Source organism: Brachyistius frenatus, unplaced genomic scaffold (assembly GCF_029030835.1).
Source record: "Brachyistius frenatus isolate BFR_SWC_R1_liver_20210118 unplaced genomic scaffold, ASM2903083v1 Contig_58, whole genome shotgun sequence".
Taxonomy (NCBI): domain Eukaryota; kingdom Metazoa; phylum Chordata; class Actinopteri; family Embiotocidae; genus Brachyistius; species Brachyistius frenatus.
In genome coordinates this window covers 857,683-883,296 of record NW_027210657.1, presented here as the reverse complement: position 1 = coordinate 883,296, position 25,614 = coordinate 857,683, and the positions used below count along the sequence as shown (strand labels likewise).

At 40.0% G+C, this 25,614-nt stretch overlaps 1 protein-coding gene across 1 annotated transcript in view; it reads right to left on the bottom strand.

Annotated features, from left to right (window-relative positions):
* Positions 1-25,614, bottom strand: part of glceb (glucuronic acid epimerase b) — a 53,316-nt gene that overhangs the window by 8,898 nt on the left and 18,804 nt on the right. Inside the window, exons 2-4 of the mRNA XM_069705625.1 lie at positions 20,759-20,874; positions 8,223-8,743; positions 1,176-1,421 (exon numbers count right to left, since the gene is read on the bottom strand). Of these exons, the coding sequence (XP_069561726.1) occupies positions 1,176-1,421; positions 8,223-8,730 (754 nt within the window). The 5' untranslated portion in view covers positions 8,731-8,743; positions 20,759-20,874. The remainder of the gene's footprint in view (positions 1-1,175; positions 1,422-8,222; positions 8,744-20,758; positions 20,875-25,614) is intronic.

Sequence of the window (25,614 nt, the reverse complement as noted above, 5' to 3'; positions counted from 1 at the left end):
CGAGGCAGTTAAAGTATATTGTGTGTGCTAATATTCATCTATATGTAGAGATTCTGAAAGTTGTTGCTGTAATGTTCAAATGACATTCAACAAACAACCAACATAGAAAAAGGTTTCGGTGTCAGCTCTTCACTCATCGGAGGCCTTCAGGTTTGATTAATTAATTAATCCATTATGATACAGTCATTATAGTACTGTAATAAATCATAAACAGGGTGATTAAACCAAATTTCAAAGGTCAGAGTGACAGAAAGAGCAGCTTCACAGCTCTGAATCACGGAGAGCAAGACACAGAGCTGTAAGGTTACATGCTTACTGGATAACTAAGTTTAATATGATATGCTTGAAGGACTAATCTGGGCATATTTAATATATTTGTTTGTCAATTAATAACGTGAAAAACCAGCAACCCAGAATGAATTAATTATATTCATTAAAAGCCTGATAAAGTGAACATGTCAATCTATGGTGTTCAGATCCTGCAGTGTTGACTTTTGAAAACTAGAAGCAATCAAAATGTGGGACATCGTCTCAGTAGGTGGGATGTGGGACATTGGATTAAAATACTGTGTAGTCCCACAGAAAGTGGGACACCTTGGTCACCCTAAAATCAATCCTACATAAACTGTGCTGCTGCCGGAAATATCCACTAGACCACCAAATATGAATGAATTGGCAGCTGAGGATAGTTGTAAAGTCAATACATTATGTACCGTTAGCTAAAACAAAAAGGGGCACCTGAAACAAAGTTTTGCAAAGAGCAAGCTAACCAAACAGCCTGGAGCTTTATTAGTCTTTGACTGGTGATAGAATTCAGGTTAATTGGCTGATAACATCTATAGACAACAGGTATCAGTTCAATTTCATATTCATGCTCTGTCTCTGGCAGCAGCTGGAAGTTTCATAACGCCTAAAGAACAGAATAGGAAGAAAAGTGTGAAGTTTTGTGTCTGCTGGTTCTTAAATCATCATCATTTCTAGGAATGTCATTCTGCTCTGGGTTCACTGTCAACCATGACAGTCAGTCAGCATCTTGGCTACTGTGGCAGTGAGTCACTGCAAACCATCATCCGGTCCTGAGGGTGTAGTTTCATATCGAGCCTGCTCCAGCCACAGTTAACATAAGATAAGCTGCTTGCCCCGAGGCCGTCCGGGCTAATGGAAGGCTTACATACCGGGAGCGCTGAACTGACGCACGGAGGTAGCTCTGGTCTTGTCATGGACACGGCTGAGACCGCAACCTTTCGCAACACTCCAGGGAGACGCGCTGGCCCGGCTGTCCCTCTCCTCGGCTGTGTCGTAGACCTCCACGTGGGGAGCGCGCTCCGTCAGGTTTTTGCTGTAGTGGCTCAGACCGTATTGGGCTATCTGGATGGCGTAGAAGTAGCCCTGAGGGCCCCACTGAGTGGACAGAGGCACGCCTGGGTGGAGAGGAGGGAGGCAGAGGAGGAGAATGGGAAATAAAAATAGAAAATGAGCTTCTATGCAAGAGATCATGCACATTACAATTTTAGGCTTGGTTGTCTTCTTCTGGTTGTTACCTTTAGAGAGTATTGAAATGCCTCAGTGCTTACACTTCTTTATAAACTTTTTGCAGTATATTTTAAGCACATGTTCATTTTCAGATGGCACTTGTCATAACAGCTATTTTTATTTTATTTTCTGGCTCAAGGAACGGCTAAATCGGGTTAAGCGCAGCATAACACTGAGTTCATAACCGCAGTCATAAAAAAAATTATACAAAATGAATTCCTCACACCAAAAATATATATTTCAAACTTTTCCGTAACTGGATGAGACTATAACGATGGCAAAGATTCAAATCTGTAATCGTTTTGTAAAACTGAGAGCAACCAAATCCCCCTGGTTAAAAAAAAAAGGAGCAGAAAATGGTTAGAAAGTAAAGACGGACTGGCCGTTGTGGTGAAATTCAAGCCAATCCAGTGCATCTCACTAGAGGCGAGCTTCTGTTCACGCAGCCGGAAATAGCTCGGGCAAGAGAATCACTCTGATTAACAGATAGCTCACTTTAAGACCATGTGACAGGGAGCGCGCACGCGCTACCAAAACCCCATCCGTCTGAGGAGAATGTAATAACTCCGATTAGGGGTGAAAATGTACCACATCCCTTCAGACTCCTCACCGCTGCATACCGAGCTGGTCACTGTTCTACTTCCCTTATTGTCATTTGTGCCGTTTAAAATACGAGTTCAGCCGCCCGACGACAACTCAGACAGTGAAGGACTTAACATGGAAAGAAACTGCATCGTGCTTCCACTGACAGAAAAGAAAAGAGCAAATGGGGGATTTTCACTGTTGCATTGAAAAAGTTCCTCTGGTCAATTGTTTCAACCTTCAATTACATGAAAGCATGTAATGCACCCGTCAGTCAACTAGAGGGCACCGTGTCAGTGTCACGCTTTGCCCCATCAAGGCGTGAAAAGAAAGGTGCCTTAGATTTATCCACCGGGTTATGTTTATGAAAATGCTACTTGTTTAAGTTTAGGAAAAGATCGTCACTCGAGTTCGAACAATAAATTACGTAAATGACTTTGCGCAGGCTACGTAAAATATGTTGCTCTATGTAAGTAGCTTACTTGCGTCACTTAAAAGAAATCTGCATATCATACTAGATCTACACTCCTACTTGACCTCCTCCTCTAACCCTGGTCATACGTTTCATCTAGTGGGCTGACAGCTGTATTACACCTGTTGGTTTTACATTAGGGAGATTGTTTACATGTTTAGAGACCATACTCCTACTGATGATGTGTGTAGTGTGAATAATAATAGTAATATGTTGTATTAATAGCATCTTTCGTATATAAAATGCAGCTCAAAGTGCTTCGCAAAAAGATAAAAGCGCAAAACAACTTCAACAGAAATTCAAATGACAATTAATGGCGGTAAATATTTAGTAAATTACTTACCGTGAAATAAAATGTACATCTACACACACGCTGGTGGAGCAAGAACGTAATGGTTAAACAAAGTCTTAGAAGATATCTTACTAATTATTTTCTAGATTTTCTTTTCTCGTTCTTCCAATTGCTTAAACATGAAGTCACCAGTCAGCGAGGAGCTTCATCGAAACCTTAACTCCCCCCCCCTGATCCGGCCTTTGCACAGGACTCCCATACAACCACCACAGTAGAGGTTAATGCTTCAACAAGGGCGTGATCACTCACAAAGTACCATAACTAGCATTAGTATTCAATGGACTCACCAACCACAGCTACAAACACAATCGCTGAGGACTAATGGGATGTTCCTGTGGATCTAGATGGGTTGTCTTCTGCGTCACAACATTATTCTACTAATTCTGTACCAGCTAAAGGTGATTCATGTTTTGTAATTTCATGAACTGTAGGTAGATCAGGGCGAGAAATGACTTCAGACAGAAATCTTCTGAACTGCAGACCGGCAGTCACAATGACAAGCAGAAGTAGAAGGTGACGCACAATTTTCAGCAGCTCCCTGCAGTGTTCCCGGAGCCGGCAGCCCATCCACAAAGATTTTTCATGTGCTTGTACTCATTTTTTTCCCCTCCTATAAAAGTCAACGTGACATAGATATTGCTATCAATAAGTTGTGTGAGCAGTCCCTCCTCGCTGCGGCAGGTCAGGCCGAGCTGAAGCTGTGCATGTTTTCCCTGTGCCACTCAATTGCACAATTTCATGCCATGCAAGTCACACTTAGCCATCGCATGCATACTTTAGATCATTTTTTTTCTATAAGCAGAAGCGACAAGGTGCTTAAATGTGTGCTCAAATAAATCATTCATTTATTGCATTTTCTTCAGTTTAATCTCCATTACTAATGAGGCATGAATCTTTTTTTTTCTGTTTATATTTAAAGGAAAAACTGCATACCGTGGACCGATGTCACATTTAAGCAGTGAAGTCATCACAGACCTGATTGTGAACCGATACGCTTGCTTAACGTTTGAAAGAGAATTGCATACACACTCGTGAATCTCCTCACAAACACTCACACTTCCTTTCCCCCGCCAGACTTCTCTCCTTGCCTGTCTTGTTACTGGCATCTCTCTTGACAACTTAAGTCAAATGACTGTCAAAATCCTGACACTGTAACTCTGCTACACACTGCATAACACTAAGTAATCCATGTGGAATTGACTGTTAAGCCTCCACATAGTTTCATGAGTCCAGGGACCGGACTTTTCAAGGAATCTGAGAAACTAAGTCGTCCGCCAGTTCCAGTCGGCTCTCAGGCCAGCGTGTTCCAGGACTTAAGACTCTAAGCCCGTGGGAATTAACACAACAGCTAAAAGTGCGACACAGTCTTATTGTCCAATGTTGTTCCTCCTTTTTTTTTTTTTTATTATTATTATTATTTTTTTTTTTAAATCACTGGCTATGTTTTTGGTCAGGAAAACTCTGACATTTGGATGAATATGTGTCGACAATGAAGGTGGGTTAAGCAATATGTTTAATATTAACGGTGAAGCAAATGTCTGTAACGCGTCATGTGACCGTGTCAATTGTTGCGTTGAACCCACTGAGATTTCAAGGATTTCTGCAGCTTTTAGCCTCTTAAGCTTAAACAATCTCACTTCCAAGAGCATATTCACGGAGTAAATGCTCAGACTTTTTCCTCAGGAGTTGGTGGAGCCCCAAGCAGAGCTTAAAGGCCAGTGAATATTGGACTAATGTATTTGACAGGTTGTGAGCAAGATGATGGCCGTGGGATGATGAGGTTTCTCTTTGTACAAGTAAATCAGGTAAATTTAGCTAACAAACAGCCATAAATAATAACTTCGTAGATCAATAGTCTATAAGGACGGTGTTTCTGTGAGGTTTCTGCCTTCTAATGGCCAAAAAAAAAGTCTGAATGCAGCTTTAACACTATCATTACGGCTACATTTTACAGCTGGACACATGAGGGAACACATACGAGGAATAATACCATGTGAATTAAGATGGACATTAATCTTTCTGCTTTTAAGTGTTTTACAAAATACAGGAATTTGACACTGACAAGCTTGTAGCAGCTGGCTGTAATCCAGCACTTGTTGTGTATAGGTGGAAGCCTACTGGAAGAGTAATGCCTTCACGCTGACCACAATTTTATTTCATCTGACATGACACAGATAGAGCAGGAATCTACTTGACTCAATTATTTTGTGGCTTCTGTGGAGTCACGCTAACCTGGCTGCAGGCAGCAACAGTTTGCATTAGTGTCCTGGTTTCTCTTGAGAGGCTATTCATCCACCTCTGAGTTCACCTGAAAGTGCTACATCTATCTTAGTCAGCAGGTTGAGTGTGCACAGTGTTAGGTTAAGAGAAAGTACAAGTCGCAAAGGTGTTTGCACAGAGACGGTTAAGTGAGACTATGTGTGTTTTATTAAGTACTTAAAAACGTTATAAAACATGTTTTAGGACCGTGTGTGTGTGTGTGCGTTTGTGCAAATGTTTAAGTGCCGGTGGGCCGCAGCCAAACGGGGAAGGAAGATAAAGATAGTCCAAGAGAAAGCGAGAGACACAGAAAAAGAGACAGATCGTGATTGAAGATGGTGTTGTTAGAGAGGATTAACTACTTCAACTAATGATGGTGGCCTGGCTGCCAGAGCTTCATTTTTCTTAACTTCTGTTCTTTGTCTCAGAGGCTTTGGTGCAACAAGGAAAAGTAAGGTCTGATTTTATAAACCTCTTTTGTGAAATCATAAACCCTACAGGAGATGTGACAAGTAATGACATGAATAAGTGCAGCATTTGTCCGTTTTTTTTCATGACCGTTAACAGGAAAAAGAGAGAGAGAGAGAGAGAGAGAGAGAGAGAGAGAGAGAGAGAGAGAGAGAGAGAGAGAGAGAGAGAGAGAGCTTAGATTTGCAAAGACTGACTGTAAATTTTAGAATCATTTGTCTCCAACGCCCTCAAGATTATTTGACCGCTTACAATTTGGTAAAGCGTCCAGCGCTGGACTTTGACTCCTGAGGCAAGTTACACTCAGAATACAGCAAAGGCTGAAGTGTTGTAAAAGGGCCATTACGACATATTTTGTAATGTCCTGTTAAATAACTTTTCCATGGGTGGCAGGTTGCTGTGGGAGAGAAATGCTCCTCTGAACTTGTTTAAAGCCCTCAAGGTAGCTCTGACCGTGACAAGCTCATTAATGAACTGCTATTTTCACCTATAGAAATATGCTAAGTTGACGAGAGGTGTGTAGGCTTTCGTATGTGCAGTGTTAAATAACAACGAGCCATGAGCTTAATTAACGGATCTTGGGGAAGTGCGTGTCTGGGAAGGTATATGCATCTCTTCTATGTTGTGCTGAAGGAAGTATGGAGGAAACGGGAGGGTGAGAAGAACTGTTCAGCCCCGAGATTTGGCCGGATTCCTGTACGACCTATTTTCGACTACATATGTTCTATCCCTGTTGTAGCAGGGCAAAGTAAGACAGCATTATTTTTAATCTGTCACCCAGAAAGGACTTTGTGTGTACGAGTAGAGTTCAGGTAAAACTGTAACATAGGGTTTAAATTACTCATTTGATAAGATCAAAGTCATTTTTCAAAGAGAAATTCTCTTAAATTCTTGTCCCACCTTCTTAAATGTAAAGTTTTGATACTCTTCTTTGCATTATATGACGGTAAACTGAAAACACATTTGTGTCAAATACAACAAGCAATTTGAAGACATCTTCCTGGGCTGTGGGAATAGCATTTAATAGATAAAAAAAATTAATTGAGAAAAAAAAAATCATTGGATTAATTTGATAACATAAATCTATTTTCTGACCTGCCTTAGCCCCGTCATTTCATTACTATCTGCTATTATACCTGCAGTCCCTTAAAGAGAGTACGAAGGAACATCCATGTTGTAGCTTTAACATGAAATGACGACCACGTGGTTCTTTGTGTCATGAATTTAAAAGCAGATCTTCATCATCCTTATGCACAAAAAAACAAAAACAAATTTAAATGGGGGAAATTGCACTATCCATCTCAGCAAAAATACTTATTTACTACCGGCAAATTGCTCTTACAAACACTGGCTACCATTACTCATCAAGTTAACCTCTGCACCCGACACTTTATTGCATTTCCCCGCCAAAACAAAAGCTTGCTTCTTGACTGAGGAAAGACTCAGAACTGTGGCCAAATAACAGTCAGACATCCTCTCTTTATCTCATCTTCAATGATAACACAAATACGTTTAAATGCGTACGGAAACTTTTTGGAATTATATTTTGAGCTCCTGGCGTTTCTTTTCTTTTACCGGGGACTCTGGCTATTTGACAATAAAAGAAGGATAATGAATATCTATTTTGTAATTTCAGGCAACTATACAGGTCCACTTCTTCAGGCAAGCAGGGAATGGAACTTTATTGATGACAGTGTGGTTTCAACTAATAGCCTTTTAAAATGAGCTATTGATCCTTCCTGGCAATTATTTTCAGAGGAACCTTGAAAAGAAAACAACTCGAAGTGTAGAGGATCACAGAGGGATGCACCCATTTAACAGACATCCAGCTGGTCGTATCAATACAAAGAAATACTGTCGGTGTCTGAGTGAAGAAAAAGAAACGTTTTTAAGTGACTTGACAAAAATCTCATTTTGTGTTTGGAAACGGGCGGGAGAGATTCGAGTAAGTCCTTTTGAAATCTGATCTATCTTCTCAGTCAATACCTTGATTCCCTTTCTAACATATAAAATCAGTAATATATGCACTACTCTGCTGAAAGACCCTTGATTAAGTAAATCACATTTCTCTGGGACTTGGGGTTTTCAAATACATTAAAGAAAAATCCAGGTTGACAAAAAAACAAACAACTAAATTGCCGAGGCTCCTCAGAGACAAGACAAATACATTTATTACGTATGATGCAAGCTTAAAAAATAAAAATTGAATGTGAAAAATTACAGCAATGTTGATTTTTTTTGTTTTGTTCACATTCTGCATATGTAATAAATTTATTCCTTTCGTATGCCAGGAGCCTCTTGTTTGCTGTCAGTGTGTGGGCATTTTTTTGCAATACGACGAGACAATTGATCTTGGCTACACACACCTGACACTACTTTTTAAAAAGCCTGGATTTAAAAGCTTAAAACGCCTCCACATATTTTTCTGTCGCATCGAAGTAGACAGCAGAAGTTCTTAAAACATGAATATTTAGATGTACGAGTGTTTTCTAAAGCTCACACTGTAAGCACCTCTTCGTTAAATTTAAGACGTGAAGAAACAAGTGAAAACCTCACCTTCCACTCCGCTGATACACTTGACACGGTCGCGAACCTCCACATTGTACCCCTCGAAGGACATGAAGACTCCGTCGGGGTGGTAGGGCTCCCGCTGGGTGTAAACCTTCGAGTAGCTGTGCTGGAACTCAAAGCGGTCGTAGCCGTCGTACTGCACCACTTTGCCGTACACCTCGAAGTACTTCTCCATCCAGCTGAAGGGCAGGTAGATCTCCCCTCCCTCTCTCCGGCCTTTTATAGTCGACTCGTCATTGATTAAGGAGTCAATTTCTTCATACTTGATCCCACCGACGACAGGCGGGGGCTCTGGAGGCTGCGGAGGATGTTGCTGGCTGCTGATGCTGGCATCCCCGATCTTGGGACTTGGCGCCACCAGGGCAGCCCGGGGCAGGAAGCGCACCGACGTGTCACTGGAGCAGCGGTTCCACAGCAGCACGGTGATGAGCGTGAAGAGGGCGCAGATGACGATGAGGGTCTTGTAGTTCACCCGAGCGGCCAGGCAGCGCATGGTCACAACCTGCCTGCGTGACACACACAAGACGCCGACACGTCAGGAGCAGGGTGATGCGTCGGCAGTCGGTGAGCACAATTAAGATGTCATCTGGTTGAGGCTTTTGAGGAAATTCACAACTGAGAGGGCGGCGGACTGGCAGCCAGCTGTGAAGTAAAATATATGATCAAACAGTATCAATAGAAACAGGGAAAATGGTGCATGTCTGACCTGCAACTGGTATTTTTTTATATGCTCACAGGAAACATGGCTATATGAAGGAAAAAAAAAAAAAAAAATCCGGTTATACACTGATGATACACTTTGGTACACTCTAGTGATCCGATTACAATAAACTCTTGCCTTCACAGTGCAGCAGGTCAGCACGAGATTTCTCCTCCTCCCCAGACTTGGGAGTCAAGGCAACACGAGGTATATTTTTTTCTGTATTTGCTCCGACGGTGCAGTCAGAACGTATTGAGAGTGCACAGAAGCAAGAATGTGCGTATTTACAGATAGTCACATTGCTGCAGAAACGTTTATCAAGGATTTGCCGGTTTAGCAGGTGACTTATGGAGACTTCTAGGAGCTTCTTAGTGTCAGTTTTAGTCAGACTTTGATAACAAGGACGCGTTACTGTGTGGAGAGATCTTTCCTTTCATCCTGCAGCACTTCATACATGAGCGAGACATCAGCCTTCTCCTGGAGAAATCTGTGATCCAATGACTGAAACCGAAACGTTTCCAATCACCTTATTGGAGAAAGCTGACTGTTAACTGGTTAATTAAGTGCACGTGTGTGAAATATCTTTCACAATAACTTTTTCATTTTCCAGATCAGTGAAAAAGTCAGTCGATTTATATGAACAGTTACATCAGGCGAGACAACCCGCTGAATTTAAGCATATTTCTAGGAGGAGAAAAAGAAACGAACAAGTCGGCACATGAAGAAGACTTGCGAAACATAAAACGCAAATTAGCTGCATGGTAAACACCGTCTGAGCAACAGTGGAGGGTCTCCAGTACATTCTGCCATTATTTCATCAAACACATCCAAAATTCAGAGAGAAAGCTGTTTGGAACAACTTTCCAGAAATAGATGACAAGTTGTAATTTGTGTCAAACCCACAGCTTTGCTCACTTGCTTTGTTGTTTGGTGAGCTGACAGTGCTGCTGTGGATGAATCAGAGCCACCGAAGAGGAGGATGGGTGCATACGTGTTGTGCTGAAGACGTTACAGCCACATCGGATGTGACTACACGTGCAAACTGGACCGGTTTGTGGCTGCCGGTCCACTTTTTCATGTTTACTTTTTGTTTGGGGTAAGATTTGGATTAAAGTCACTTCTTTAAATTCCTCTCTCTGGTACATATGCAAATTAAAAGTTAGTTACATATTTGGGGAAATATGTTTTTTGTGCTTTGTTGCAGCCGGAGCCACCTCGAGTCAACATGAAGTCTGAAAACGGCGAGCCAGGCTCCGTCCAAAGGTAACAAAATCCACCTAGCAGAACCTTTAAACCTCAATAATTAACATCGCATAGCTTTTTATTTCTTAGAGAAGCTTAAGTTAATTGAAGTGGTTAATTTAGGTCAAACTAATTAGAGCTACGTATTGTTAAATCAAACAACACTTTGCAACTACTTTCATAAATTTGTCTTCGGCATGTACGTAGTGCATCGAAGTTTCCAAATGGGAAATGTCCCACTTCCTGAATGCAGCATGTTTCTTGGCTGGAAGCAGTTGCCAAGCAACCAGTGAAGACTCAAGGAAGTTAATGCTCCTGGCCAAGAAATAACTGCAGATCCCATCATAAAAACAGCCAATTGTCATTAGTACACCTATTTTTCTTTTTTACTGATTAAACAAACAAACTAAAAGATATTAATAAGTGAGCTTTAGAACTTTGAACAGAGCCAGACTATCTGCATCCCGCTGTCTCCAGTCTTTATGATAACCTACACTAAATGACAATTGGCTCCAGGTACATTAAGGGCCTGATTTACTGAAGGTTTTTGCGAGTGTAAAATCACGCGCAAACTCCGCACCACCCGCAAAAAAATGTCCAAGCAGATCTACTAACGACGTGCAGTGAGGATTGCGTCTTTCAAATGTGCGATTTATCACACGTTGTCCATGTTGCGTGTTTGCCTGCATGCATATGTAATATTGGGCGTTTCTGCTTGAAGGGGCAAAATACTGGGAGGGGAAATGGAAATATAACAATTTATCACCCGCAATGATATTTACTAAACTTGAAAGTAGAAATAGGAAAAGCGATTGTTGTGTATTTTAGTACGACTGAAAGGTTTGTATTAATCAGATGATTACGGGTGCTCTTATTGTGGTGAGAAGGAGACGCAGCGAAAACAAAGAATACGTAGAGAAGGTGGTTTTATAGCCGTGGAAACATTTTTTTAAATGACGGAGGGAAAAATTATTCAGACATATCGTTTGTCCGGCGATGACATTTCTGAGTTATTGAATAAGCTGAATGAGGCTTGACAGCCAACAACATGGGGAAGCCACGAAATACCAGCAGTTAAAAAAAAACTTCTGACAACTCAGCATTGTCCTGCCATTCCAGCTTATCGCTGCTTGGATATCCCGCCCAGTCACGTTATTCAGGTGAGTTGTCACAGGTCCTGAATGAGTCCCGCAAAAATTCACAGGTCGGCTATAGGCTTCGTAAGGCTCACGAGCACCCGCGAGGCGCTGAATGAAACTAATTCACCTGCTCTTCACAGAAAGATCTGGACCTGCTGATCGGTGTTTGTTAGAGGATCTCATCCACCGTTCCTCCTGTTTTATTATTAAGCCTTTTTTTTCTTCCGCCTTTTTGTTTTTCCCACAGTATTGACTTTCTCCTATATAGCGTTTTGTTCTTGTCATATTTCTATTTCTTCATTTCAATGGGATCAGATTTCCTTTTCCTTTTGCGGTCGCTCTGTTTTTCATTGCTGGAATCACTTTAACACGCAAACCCCTCATTTAAATACAGCGATTTGCACCTGATTTCAATGACGCAATTACTTTTAGTAAATCACCCGCAAAACGGGTGCACAAAAAAATGTGCTAACTTTTGGAAGGAACACGCAATTTAGTACCCTTTATTTAAGATCTTAGTAAATCAGGCCCCAAGTGTAGAGACACGAAGGTGGAATCAATCTTTTCATCTAACCCTTGGCAAGAGAGCAACACGTGTGTTATTTAAAATGTCAGACTACTCCTTTAAAGAAACCGGCTTTAAGATGGAGACGAAACAAACCATAATCAGATATGGTTTGTTTTGTCTCCATCTTAAAGCCTCCCATCAGTGGCTACCAGACAATCCTAAAAAATAATGTCAAGAGTCTTTTGTTGAATTTTATACCTCTGATCTGCTCCCTCCATACAGCATCTTCAGGTCCCTTACAGCATCTGCCCAGTTACCGTTTCAAAGGTTTACACCATCACTCATGTCTTGAATTGGCATTTTTGAATTCAGTCTTAAGCCATATTTTATTTAATCGCGTCTCCATAAAGGGTAGTCACAGCATGATCATGTATATCCTGTATCAAATTATGTGTCCTGTGCATTTCCATCTAATAAATTGAACATTTCTTACTGTAATTATCTGGATGTACTCAGGTAAATATTTGTTTTTAAAATGATTGGAATTACAGTGCACCAAGCAGGTCGGACATGTCAGTGGAGCGATCAGTCTGGATTCATGTATTCATGTCCTCTGTGTTTCTCTGACATTTTCACCAAGCAAACAAGAAATCAATACACATCTTTAGGTCTCCTCCTCCACACTAATTACAGCTTCACAGCATTACAGTGATCACAGCGCTCAGTCCTCTGATGACAGAGGAGCGAGATGGAGGAAAATCATTACACTCCAAGTTCATTTCACTATCTCAGCTTAAACTAGCCACCACTGAAGGTCAGCTCAATTAATGTGCATTAATTGGACAATAGTAATCTGCTACAGCACTGCAAAGTCAAATTATTGTGCTAGTAGTTTCTTCAATAAAGTTAATGTCTTGGAGGACTGTTAATAAAGTGGAAAGCGGACTTCCAAAGTCAAAAAGCTAAAGGTGCGCTGGTTGTAGAAGATCAGGAATAAGCTCCCTGCACAAGATGGGAGAGACAAACAATAAATTGTCTTTCTTACAAGTTCTACTTGAAATTTTTTTTTTTTTTTAAATGCTGTTGTCTTCCTGGAGGTGGTGGAGAAAAAGCTTTCGTGTTTCTCCCCACCTGAGATAAATTATTGCCACACATAAAAACTATCATTGATATCTAGAGAAATGACAGCCTGGTGCGGTGATGAAAGATTGGGCTGATGGGAGCTCTGACAACGCTGAAAATGTGAGGAGGAAGGCCAGGGGACTGCACCCTGAAAGATAAGTAGGACCAGCCCTGTCAGGGAAGCGACTATAAATAATTGGCTTTTTTTTTATAGTGATTCGTTTGCTGGTGTTGCACTCGGGCTCAAGGTGGATGTACACGGGCTTAAGCAGGAAGAGTATCCTAAGGTCCTCTCGCTCACTCAGATGCGATTTGGTTCCGGTAACGTCCCATTTCACAAACGTAATTTACATTTTAATGCTGGAAGAGTAGGCGCGCCACAAGAGGAGTTAATGTCAAGCAAATTACAAGATGCAGTTTGTTTATGCATCAGAAGCTATGAACGTTCTGAGTCAGGAGATTTCAGACTCTGACACATCTGACACACAAATAAGCATTTACCCAAGTTGGAATGACGTTGAAGCAAATACAAAAAAAATCAACCAGAAACAAACTGAAAAGTTGGAAATTTCTCATAAAAAAGCAAGCGAGAGACCAAAAGGCAGGAGAGAGACACAGAGAGAGAAATAAGGTTGTATAGAATAGAAACTATATTTCCTTAATGCTTCATTGTAATAAATTAAAACTCAGCAGCATTCAAATAGAGTAACGAGATACACGACACCACTGAAAAGTCACAACATGCCTTCCAAATATCGATAGTTTTATCAGGACAGGGTCGACTCTAAATACAGTTAACGCTGGGCGTCAACCTTCTCACAGCAGGGTGGTGGCAGGCTTGTCTAAAGTGAGCTCTGACCTGAGTCCATCCTAAACCTGACTGTTGTTGGCCTTAAATCAGCGAGTTAAATGCAGCCAAAATTTTGGTCAACTTCTTTTCTGCTGTTTATCCTTATTAATTTGTTCCATGTTGTATCGCAGCGCAGATACAGAACAGCAGTGCTGATCAGTCTTTGCCTGCCTGGATGACATTGAAACCAACCTTACCTAGTCTGTATTTGCAGCTGGAAACAAACCACAACCTCATGTGAAGTACGGGAGCTACATCAAAGCAACTGTTCAGTCGAGTGTGTCAGAGTGTGTAAATTATGCATTTCTGCCTTGTGATCCTTGTGACTAAAGATTTAAAAAAAAAAAAAAAAGTTTGTTGAATTTTTCAGTCTTTTGGTCACTAATTAACCTGATACATGAATTTGTTACTCAAACTGGACTTCCTGGACAGTAAAACAACACGCCCCCATTGATGCAACCTCCTGTTGTTTTAAGGCAGGACTGTTTTCGGTTTTCTGAACCCCCGCTTAGGCAGCAGAGCCAATTCACTCCTCCAATTTGAATAATTTCAGATACAATATCTTCATAAAAAAGTAAGGACATTTAGTTTTTTGTCCTGTAAACTAAGTTGACACAAAAAAAAACCCACTGTTATTAGTATCCTCATGACTGTGTTTCCACAAATGAAGATGCTTGTAAATCATATCTTCTGCGATGCACCAGTTAATTACAAGGCAAACAAACAACAGTTATATAGTTACGCAGACAGGAGCTGCATTGTCTCTGGTGGATTTTGACCCAAATTCTCTTACATCTACCAGGAGTTTGTTCTCCCCAGAAAAACAACAGCATTTATTGTTTATTCAAAAGCTTGGAACAACTCGTGTTTCGCTCTTCCTGACAAGTGAATAAATGTGAATAAATGACTGTCCTTGATCGGCAGTAAAGACAGAAGCTGTGCAGTGCTGTTAAATGACTAAAACAAAACCTGCCAGTGATGAGGTCAGAGTGGATGGCTGAGAGGACAGTGTTTGAATTCAGCACTGTTCCGTCTCATCAGCCCTTTTATTCATTTGTTTATGTATTTCATAGTAAAGCCAATCTTTTTCTAACCTTAATCACGATAAATAGCTTCTGCTAACGTTTAACCAAGCAGTTTTAGTTACGTAAAGTTCATCAGACATGAAGGATAAAGCCGGAAGATCATAAAGAGTCTAATGAAACATCTCTATTTTGTCATTTAAGAAAGAGGGCTCATTTATATGATACAGATCTTTGTGTAATCCACTGAGTATCAGGAGGTTTTGCTGTGATATAATCTCTGTGGCGATAACACTGTTTTGATGTGGATGGAAAACTGCACTGACATTAAATAAAAAATAAAAAAAAAAAAAAAGACAGATGCAGCTGGACAGGAGGTGAAAGACAATCCTGTTGGAGGACAAAAGTCTTCCACGCTTGACAGATTAAGGCAAAAGACTCTGGGAAAACAAAAGCAGCTTTTCAGCTTACATGCTCCCCGTGCCCTGCTTCAAGAAAATTAAAAGGGCCTCCAATTGCAGGTTGTGAGATTTTGATATTTTGATATGATGGGCATCGCTCTTTTAGCCACCCACCTATTTCTCACAGTGTCAGTCTCTGTTTTAATTATAGTCCAGAAACACTGTTCGCATGAAGGTTTGTTGAACTGTTTTGAAGAACGAACCAATCAGGGACCAGCGGGGGTGGCTAAGTGCGATGACATTTAAGTCAAGTGGGTTTTTTTTCTTTCAAAATGTAGTTCTAAATAGTGGCGGTGGTAGAGTGTGATGAGGAGATATGAACAGTCGTAGCAACGCTGGAAAATCTTGAGGAAATGAGGCCGGAGCAAGGACAGAAAAATATATTTCAAGAAGTGTACAATGGCGTTGCACTTTGCGTTTCAGCCATAGACTGTATATAAAATAGAAGTGGCCTCTGGGGCTGAAAAGTGAAGCCAATGCAGAAGTGCTTTAATGTGAAACATCGCTGAGAGGAAAACCTCTGGCCCCAATAGACCCCTATTCAACAGCATCCGAAATGCCAGACTGAAGGCTTCTAAATGGCTGTTCACAAACCAACAGGTGACATTGTGGTGGGTTGCTGCTTGGTGTCAGGGCACAACGTATGCTATATAGTGCTCAATGCTGATTGGGTAAAGGCTGCGCCAATAGTTTTAACATGAATCCGAGGTCTACGCATTAAGATGCAATGGTTGGAAACAATCCCTAAAGGAGCTTAGCCAGACCCATAAATCTATGCAGTGAATCTGGATCTCGTAATACCAGGCTATCAGTCTTTATGACTACCTAAAGGATCAAACCTACACCATGTGTATCGGAAAACACAACGTATAGTGAGGAATGAAGGCTTTGTTTCTAAATGCTTTTCGTGTTTTTGGCCACACTCATAGCATTTGTGATATTTTGGATTCAAATAGAAAACCAATTGTGAAGGTTTATGTATGTCTACAAAGGAGACAGTGTTGGTAGTATATTATAATATACTATAATACAGCTCTTCACTGACCTGTGACACTGCCACTCTTGATAGAAAATGTGGAGGCACAACTTTTTCAACTGTCTTCAAGTACTTTTTCTGCTCACTCAAGATGATAGGAAAGGGTGAAGAAAATAGATGCAATATATCTATTTACAATTAACTAAAGCCTGTTTTTCACTGAGTTACAGTTGAAAAAGATGGCATACTAAGCCATTCCAAGAGGATTGCATCGTGTTTAGTTATTTACAGGTTGTATTTGGTGCTCTGTTTAGCTTAACACAGAAAGAAGAAAAAGGGGAACAGCAGAAGTTCTTAGAGTAATCCTACTTTATCAATACAAATAACCCAATTTTGCAACAATAGACGCTATAGTTTTTGAAAACATATTGCTTAAGTGGTATCCAGGGCTGCAACAGTGAATTGATTAATAGATTAGTATTTAAAAAAAAATACATATACATATATATGTATATTTTGATAACTTAACATTTAAGTAATTTTTTGCCAATAGTGACAACCATGCTGGATTCTTAAGGCTTGAAAATGTTTGTATTTTGTGTTTTATAACTGTTTAGTTGTTCAGTTTTAGAGTTGTCCATTGGTTGAACACAACATTTTTCATTTTCACTTTTTTTTTTTTAACAATATATAATAATTTTCTGAAATAATAATCAGTATTAAAATCAGGCATTATATTTAGAGCAAAATATAAAACGGTCCACTTCCAGCATGGCATGAATGACAAGCTGCTGGTAAATCACATGTGACTTTGTTCAACTTAATGATATCTGGATCACAGCTTCACACTGCAGCTGCCTGAGTGAACTTCCACTTCACAGACTGACAGGTCAAGCAACTTCACAGTCATGAATCCCTGACGTACCAGAGCACTCGCGGGTCTAATAACACAGCCTCTTTGCTGCTACTGCAAATCATCAAAGGCTGCCAACTTTGATTGTTAACATGTGCCTTTGAGCTGTGTTGGACTGTAACGTGATGGATCTCTGAACGCACCAATGGAAAGAATGATGCTTTCTTTTCCTTTTCTTTTTTAACATGCCAATATGTGGATGCTTTTATCCCCTAAATGTCTAGTAATCAGGATGGGGAAGTTCTACCAGGCCCCTGATATTGCAATTGTTTGTCAGGTAAGAATCTCATGACTTAAAATCTCTTTAAAAGCAAGTTCAAGTAAAACTACCTGCTGATTTCTGTCCTGGTCCCCATAGCAGCATGTACGACAAGTAAAGCTGTGGCAGCAGCGGGCTTAGAGATGGGTGAATGGAGTTGTTTTTCCTCGCCTGCTCTGGCATAAAAATCAAATGCAGTCATCACAGCAATAAAAGCTCGAGTGCTCGTGAGCTATCCTTGGGGAACTAATGGAGCAGAAGCCTTGGATGTGTGAGGTGCAGGTGTTGCAGCCCCGACTAAACTCACAGGATTTCACTGCCTTCCTCCACGGGTGAAGTAAGGTAGGGGGTTGAGACTGCCTGGAAATGATCAGCTTACGCTGCAGCTGTGAGGCATGTTCGCTCCTGTGGAGATGGGATGGTGTGTTTAAGTCTATGTGAGTGTGCATATGCATTGTGGGTGTCTGTTGTGGTTCTGAGCCTGATTATGATACCGTGTAGGCACCAGGCGAATTCAAGGCAACAACTGACAGGGGAGGAAAAAAAAATAAACAGCTTGAATCTTTATCCAACAGCTAATTAGTATGCAAGTAGACTTACTATAAATATATTTTTCCACTTTAAAACACCCAGTTTCAACTCTAGTGAAATACATTAGAACATACTGTATATCTCACTCTTTTATGCATGTTGAAGCATTTAGTGAACATCTGTAAATTGGAGCTACAGAAAACAACCTGGGTTACACTCTCCCCATTTAAACTGCATTAAAATCTGAAGATTTGTAACGTAATGTGTAATTTTCTTTTTGTTTAAATGGATTTTACAAAATTGGTATTGAAAAAACTATTATTCAGGAACCAGTATCAAAGTCAAGGGGTCAGTACCGCTATTGAACAATTTTGAACAATATCAAGCCCTACCACAACCAAAAAAATTATCCATTTATTATCATAGAGAACTAAAGGAAATAGAAAATATTCACATTGGAAAAGCTGGAATCAGAGAATTACAGCTCAAAACAATTAATTCATTATTAAAAATAGTTCCTGATAGCCGAACTTTCTGTCATTCAGCTACCCAGCTAGTTGTTGCACCTCTAGGCTGCAGCCACAGTGAGCAGAGAGCTCTTCTCATTCATGGCTTAGTACTGTGGAATCTGCCGGTCGTACTGCCACTTATGTCCGACCCTACATTCACTAGATTTGTTGTTAGACTCTTTAAAATAGAGCTGTTAAAAGGTTCTTAAAAATAACAGCATTAAGTGACATCACGGCTACAGCAGACCAATATTTTCAAGAATATCTTCTATATTAGTGGATTCATCATTTGGCCTATAAAATGCCAGAAAATAAAGAACGCCTTGTTTAGTTGCCCAAGACCGGACATATTCAGTTTTTACTATAAAATAAAATTTAAAAAAAAACACATTGACACCTCATAATTGAAACTGATACTAGAGAATGTTTTCTTGAAAAATGTATTCATTTTAGATTAATTGATTGGATTAACTAAAAAAAAAAAAAATCTGGTAACATCATGGTGGTTTTGAGTCATCATTAAACTGCAAATATGCACTTAAATTTGGTGTAAATTCAAGCCTGAAATAAGTACAGTATGGCCACCTTTGTTCCTGCATCACTTCAAAGACTGGTAGATGCTCAGCTAACAAATTTACACAAACACGTGAACGTCCAAAGCGCAAGATAATACAGCTTTGTTTAGAGGCAGCCGATAAGTGAGTAAACTGCTTTGAAGTTAATGCGCCTGTGTTTTATCGCTAGTTGGCGGATTAAGCAGGTCATTACCAAAAAGCTTATAACTCAGGTCTGCTCAGGGATTAAGCAAACTCTTAATCAAATGGAAGAGAGACAAGAGAAAAATATAGGCATCGCTTTCGAGGCAGGCAAAGGATGCAGCAAGTTGTGAAAGGAAGGGAGGATGTTAAAGCATAGATGATAATCATGCTGTATAGGATTTAGTGCACACGGTCTGCAGTCGCTGCAACGAGAATCTGGACCATGTTGGCAACTCGGAGGTGAAATGGCATCGTACATCAATTGTGGATTTGGGGTTTAATAATTCTTGCATGCTAAAAATCTATAAACAGCAAACTGACCTCATCGAGTCACTGGCTGACTATGAACCAGTGTGACTCCAGCTTTCTTGAAGCAAACATTACTATCAGAAAATGAAGGTGAAACGTGACCTTGTTGTTATAGATGAATGGGTTTCTTTGACCCTAATGACAACTTCTCATGCTTCTGTCACTTAGTGAAGTATATTTGAAATTATAATAATTGTACACAAAATGTTTCACCTTTTTCTTTCACAGACGGGATGCCAAGCGTGAGATCCGGAGTAGCTGCCATCCCAAGCACCTTTTTGTGTTCTTTGTGCCTGTAAATGCCGGCGTTTGTGCGAATGTTGAATAGATTAAATGTTTTACTTCTCTGCATTGAGCGGCTCGCTTCTTCTCGTTCCTCTTTTTTCTTCTCATTATCCGCCAAACAACTAGCAAACAGCTAAGTTCTGACACTAGCCAAACGTCATCATTAACTCTGCTGAAGCATGTGCAAATATTCCACGACTAAAACAATACAACTGAATCCATATCCCTTTTTGTGTTGTGATTATGAAAGCAAACGGAACAGCAGTAAGCAGCAAGTACCGGTATGTGTTTTTTTTTCCGTTGGTCTCAATACAACTAAAGCAGAGTTATGCATAACATTACTGTTCACAAAATGACCACTGATTTGATACACAAATAATCTAACACGCCGACCGTGTGACATAAAACATCAGGTATGAACTGGTGTGCGATTATTAAGAGATTATAATAGAGTTGCATGGGGCTGTGCTTCAAAGTCTCAAATCCAGCAGTTTCTCCTCACGCGGGCACACACTCAATGAACCCAGGGTTAGTTCAAAGAGCTCTGGTCTTTCCTTATCCTATCAAAAATGATGTGCCGTGATGGCAAGAGGGGACTTGTAGAATATCTGCTTAATAATTTCATCACACAAGCCGGACCGGGTCACTTTTCACAGTGGATAGGAGAGTAGATTTGAGATTTGTCAAGCACACATCTGCATGCCGGCGGTGCACATCAAGTGTTATTTCATTTTTTTTTTTTTTTTTAAACAACAAAAAAAACAGCCAGTTCTAACAAGGCCACAATCAAGGAGTCTGCATAAGCAAAGTATTTACACAAAAATGCCATCTAAGGAATGTGCTCTCCTCTGCGTGGGCTTGTTGGGACTCGAGGAGCTGAAAGATACTCTTATCCTGGAATGTGGACAGAGACGACTGTACTGTTGTTGATACTGACCTCTTCTAGTCCATTCACATAGAAATGAACAACTGGCTGAACATCCTGTTGACCTTCACCGCCGTCCTTCCACAGCTCGATCTTCTGGAATTTTCGGTATGCAGCCTCCTCTGCAGCTGTAAATGCAGAGACAAACAAAAAGGCAAATTACACTCAAATACTTGAATTGGTTATGCATAATGTGCAAAAGCATGTATGTGTAAGTGAGTAAAAGGGCATGATGGACAGCTTGTTTAAAGAATAATACATCCTCTGTTTTACCATACAGTGTATAACAGGCCTATTCACACAGCAGCCTGCAGGCCATACACGGCCTTTTGGAATATGTTCTATGGCCCACAAGAGGCTGCCTGCAAATTATTCGAAACCAAAGACATGCAAGGACGTATACAAGTAGGAGCGAGTGAACCCTGAGTTAAATCCTGAGGACTGGCGGACCACAGAGAAAAATCTCGTTTGCAAAGCCAACAGCGAGCTACCAAATACCTCTCCTGAAGCTAAAGAGACATAAAGTTGATTGTGAGAATCTTATATCGAAATATATTGTCTCTTTGTTATGTATTATGTGGAATAACCCATATTTGTCTGCATGTGAATACGACAGGAAAACATTTAGAGATCTTGCCTTTTTCTTTTTCATGCTGGTACAATTTGTGTTTTGTGAAGGTATATTGACCTCGTAATTTACATTTGAACTAAGCTCGTCGCTTAAGTTTCACCATTTGTTCTTAAAAGCACCTGAAAGACTTATTAGCCGCACGCGTTTGCCAACTTGTTGCTAAACCACATTCTTGCCACCCATTCATCAATTTCCAATACCTTCTTTTTCTATTCAGGGTCACATGGAGGTGAAAGGAAACACTCTGGAGAGGTTGTTGGTCACAGGCTCGGTTCAATCAGGTAAAATAATTCACATGTTCACTGTGAAGGTTTAGTTACTACTCAGTTGATAAACATGCAGAATAATTAATTGCACATTTCTCTGAGCGTTTTCATTCGGGCAGGCTCTACATCCTTCAACAGTCTAAATGTTTCCAGAGGTAAATTATGACTGATTGCTCCAAAGCAGCTTTTCAACACAAACCTTTGTGAAGGAAACAAAATTAACCGTGGCTAATTATTACCTTAAATCAAAGCAGCGCAGATTTTGACAGTGATGCGCTACAAATTAAAATGAGAAAACAAATGCATAAATGTAACTGCAGCCCTGATGAATTTATAGGCTTTTCACCAGCAGGGTCATTAATGAACAGCCAATCTATCAGTGCAAATTTGCAGACTAACATGGATTCTTTACTCTGCAATTAATCTAACCAATTTATTCCCAGCCCCTGTTGAAACAAGCCATTACATTGAAGAAGGTGCTAAATCGCCACATCAAAGAGAACATATTGATCTTTTTATGAAATGTGCTTATTGACAAAGCACTTAAATTAGATATTGTAGAAATTAAACCAGCTGGGCTCCCTTCTGTCACTGCACAGTTCACTGCAGTTTCACAGTACTTGAAGAGAAAACAGACAGAGGGAAGGCCAAGAGGAAGATGAGATGAAACGGACAAATCAACGGCGATATATTTCAATGTAATGCTTTCAAATTAGAGATAAGTTAAATTAGCCATACCATCATTCATTACCACTGTGATTAACCCCAAATGAATATCTGAAATTAAACGCTAATGGGCATTTCTTTTCTGTCTTCTTTCACTGAGTGCCGAGTTGAACCAAAACTCCCTGTTCATCATAAATATACTAAAGCTCGTCTACAAACATTTTTTTTTTTAAAGATGTGGAGAGACCAGCTTTCCACCAATTGTTATCAGAGTTACTGTAATATACCAACCATAACACCTGCAAACATTACAATATACACTGATTAAAGTCTGAGAAAAGAATCTACCCTTTAATTCTATATTCTGACAAAACTAAACAATCGGAGGATGCGTGTGATGGTCTGTGTGAAGACAGCTTTCACCTGAATGAAAGCACGTTGCCAACCAGCCAGAGTGAAAAGGAAGCAAAAATGTCAGCAGTCTTAATCAATATTTCCTGGCTACTGTGTGAAGATACTGATGCTTTTTGAGGCAGGTGTGCTGCAGGCAGATGGCGAGACGTTGAAAATGAGAGTAAACATCAGCCTGCGGTAGCTTGATCTTCCCGGAGCTTATCCTGCACCACTCCTGCCATCATTTGCAGGCAACGTTTCGTTCTGGGTATCTCTTCCCTCTAAACATCTGGATATACTGTAGTTGCCACGTTGCTTAAAGAAGCATCTTAGCGGAGCCACTTACACAGAAGCCATAATTAGATGGTCAAGAGTTACATACTAATGCATGTGTTAACCCAAAAGGTCCATCACACAGACACGCAGCTCTATCCGCTTTGTACTTAACGTTTCGAGAAGTCACAGGGGCTGAGTGCAGATACGCCATTAGGTTTCTTAATCTCTTCTCTAATCACTATGCCTTAAAGTGGATAACCAGTTTCTTAGGTAATCTGCGCATATGTCTCAAACCCCAAATGGAAACAAAAACACAATCCTAGTGGTGCCTCTTCGACTTTTTGAGTGTCACTTAAACCTTATAGGAGCTTCTCAACACGCGTTATGGTTGTAGCAGCACACCATGTCTGGAAAAAATAAATATGTCTCCAACACATCAGATGTCATTGTGATATCTTTCAAAATATAATAGTGCGCTCGTTAAGCGTCGAGGGAAAATGATCTGTGGCACGACATCACAGGTCAAATATTTAGTACATGAGGTGACTGCCGACATTAATAATGAAATGAAAGGCATTGTGATCTATCTGATTGAGCTCAGCAGGTGATTGATTACCAAACCCGATTTTCTGGAAACCGTTGACGTGTTGATGTAAATGCCGCTCTCGATCAAAAGACGGTCAGACAACAACAATTAGCAGTTAGCAGCGTCGTTAAACATTATTCACTGTGAAAGGGAAAGCACTAGTCTACCCCAACTAACAGCGCTCCAGTTCATTTCGTTAACGCATCAGTGCTAACAGGCAGGCTAACTGTTAGCTGCTGGTTTGTATTACACTAGCTTTGTGTAAATAATGAACTGAATATCTGTTCAGATATCGGCGTATACATTTTAAACATGTAAAATAAAGATTCACGATTGTGAATAAAAAAAAAATTCTCCCATCGCCAGACGATATATGTAAAAAAAAAAAAAAAAAAAAAAAGCTTTGACTTTGAATACATTTCATCCCGAGCACCATCACAAAGGTATAATCAGTTCACTACAGCAGAAAACACACCTTATTAACTTACAAAAAAAAAGTCGACAAAGTTTTATTCCTAAAGTCAAACTGGGGCAAAGTATGAGTTCTAAAAATAAACTTTTATGGATGTGTAATCAAGGGCAGCGAAAGCCAAGCAGCACTCTAATTCCTCTTCAAGGTGGTTTGGCATGTGGCTCTCCAAGCTTAGCGCCGCGCTGACACCATTTTCATAGCCTTTACATATGGACCCATTCAATCGACCTTTCTTAAGCAAGCGGTTGACATCCTGCATATGAATCATGAACATCAACTTTATGGCTCTCTCCTGTGAATACATTTTGAACATTAGGCTGAGGATATTTCTTTTATGACGGTTTGACGGAGAATGATGTGAGGTTATTAATTATTCTAGTCGCTCCTCGTTTGCTGCCATCGTGACACATGCGGCCATCTATCAGGACTTTTAGTTAGGGTAAAAAGAGAGAGGGAGGACCCATCTGTTGGTGCATTCATAATACACTCATTTTCTCTGGGGAGTCAGGGGCTGGCCAAACATTGAATGAACATTGAATGATCACACCACTGATGCCACCATGGTGCCAGCCATCATTGACCATCTGATGCCCGGAGCAATATCCAAGAATTCTGAGTCTGCAAAGTGAAGAACTCAATTAGCTGAGATTTGCTTGCAGAGCCGCAGTGAACTGATTAAATGTGATCACCTGTCATCCCATTTACAAAGAGTACTCTGACAAATAGTTAAAAAAAAAAAAGAAAAAAAAGATATGCTAATATAGGAAGGGTGGTTGTTTTTTTTAAATGGTTATGTGCGCAAGAAAAAGCTACATTTAGACAATTCAATTGGTCATGAGGCCGTCACCGCCATGACATATTTGTCTGATTGCAATTACTTTGCATCATTGTTATAATCGTCTCCATTTGTCTGGGAAATAAACTGATGGATGAAACTAACAATAAATGTCATATTTCCATGTCATTTTCCACCAAGGTTCAAGGTTTGACTGATAACATCTCATCCTCTTCTGTAAAATGAGTGCACAATTAGTGCCACTATGGTACACTGTTTATTTTGATTATTGGTAGCTGTCATTTTTTGTAATTTCTTCTTCGAATAAGCTATATAAAGTTTAGGTATTTTTGTCATATCTGCCCTTTGCAATTTATGTGTACAAAACCTAAAAAGCAAACAGAAATATCATTTTTACTTTTTATATGGTTCCATGTGCATTGCCATTAATCGTCTCTTCTTCTTTATAAGGTGTATAATCAAACTGTCATCAGGCTTACACTAATAGTTCCATAAATGAAAAGAAAAATCATTCATTGCAATTATTTGGATAACAATTCATCATCAACTAAAATTTCATGATTGTGGCAGCCCTATTTGTCATTAGAACAAAGACAAAAGAGAAGGGTGTATCTTTTCCGTGTAATTAACCACGTTATATGTTTTATAAAAAAAAAAAAAAGATTAAATAAAACATGCTCATTATCTATTCTTAATGACCTGTCAAAGTAATAAAAACGAGATGATCAGGGATACAACTTCATACTGTATGCAATGAAAGAACAGTGTTTTTACATTATTGA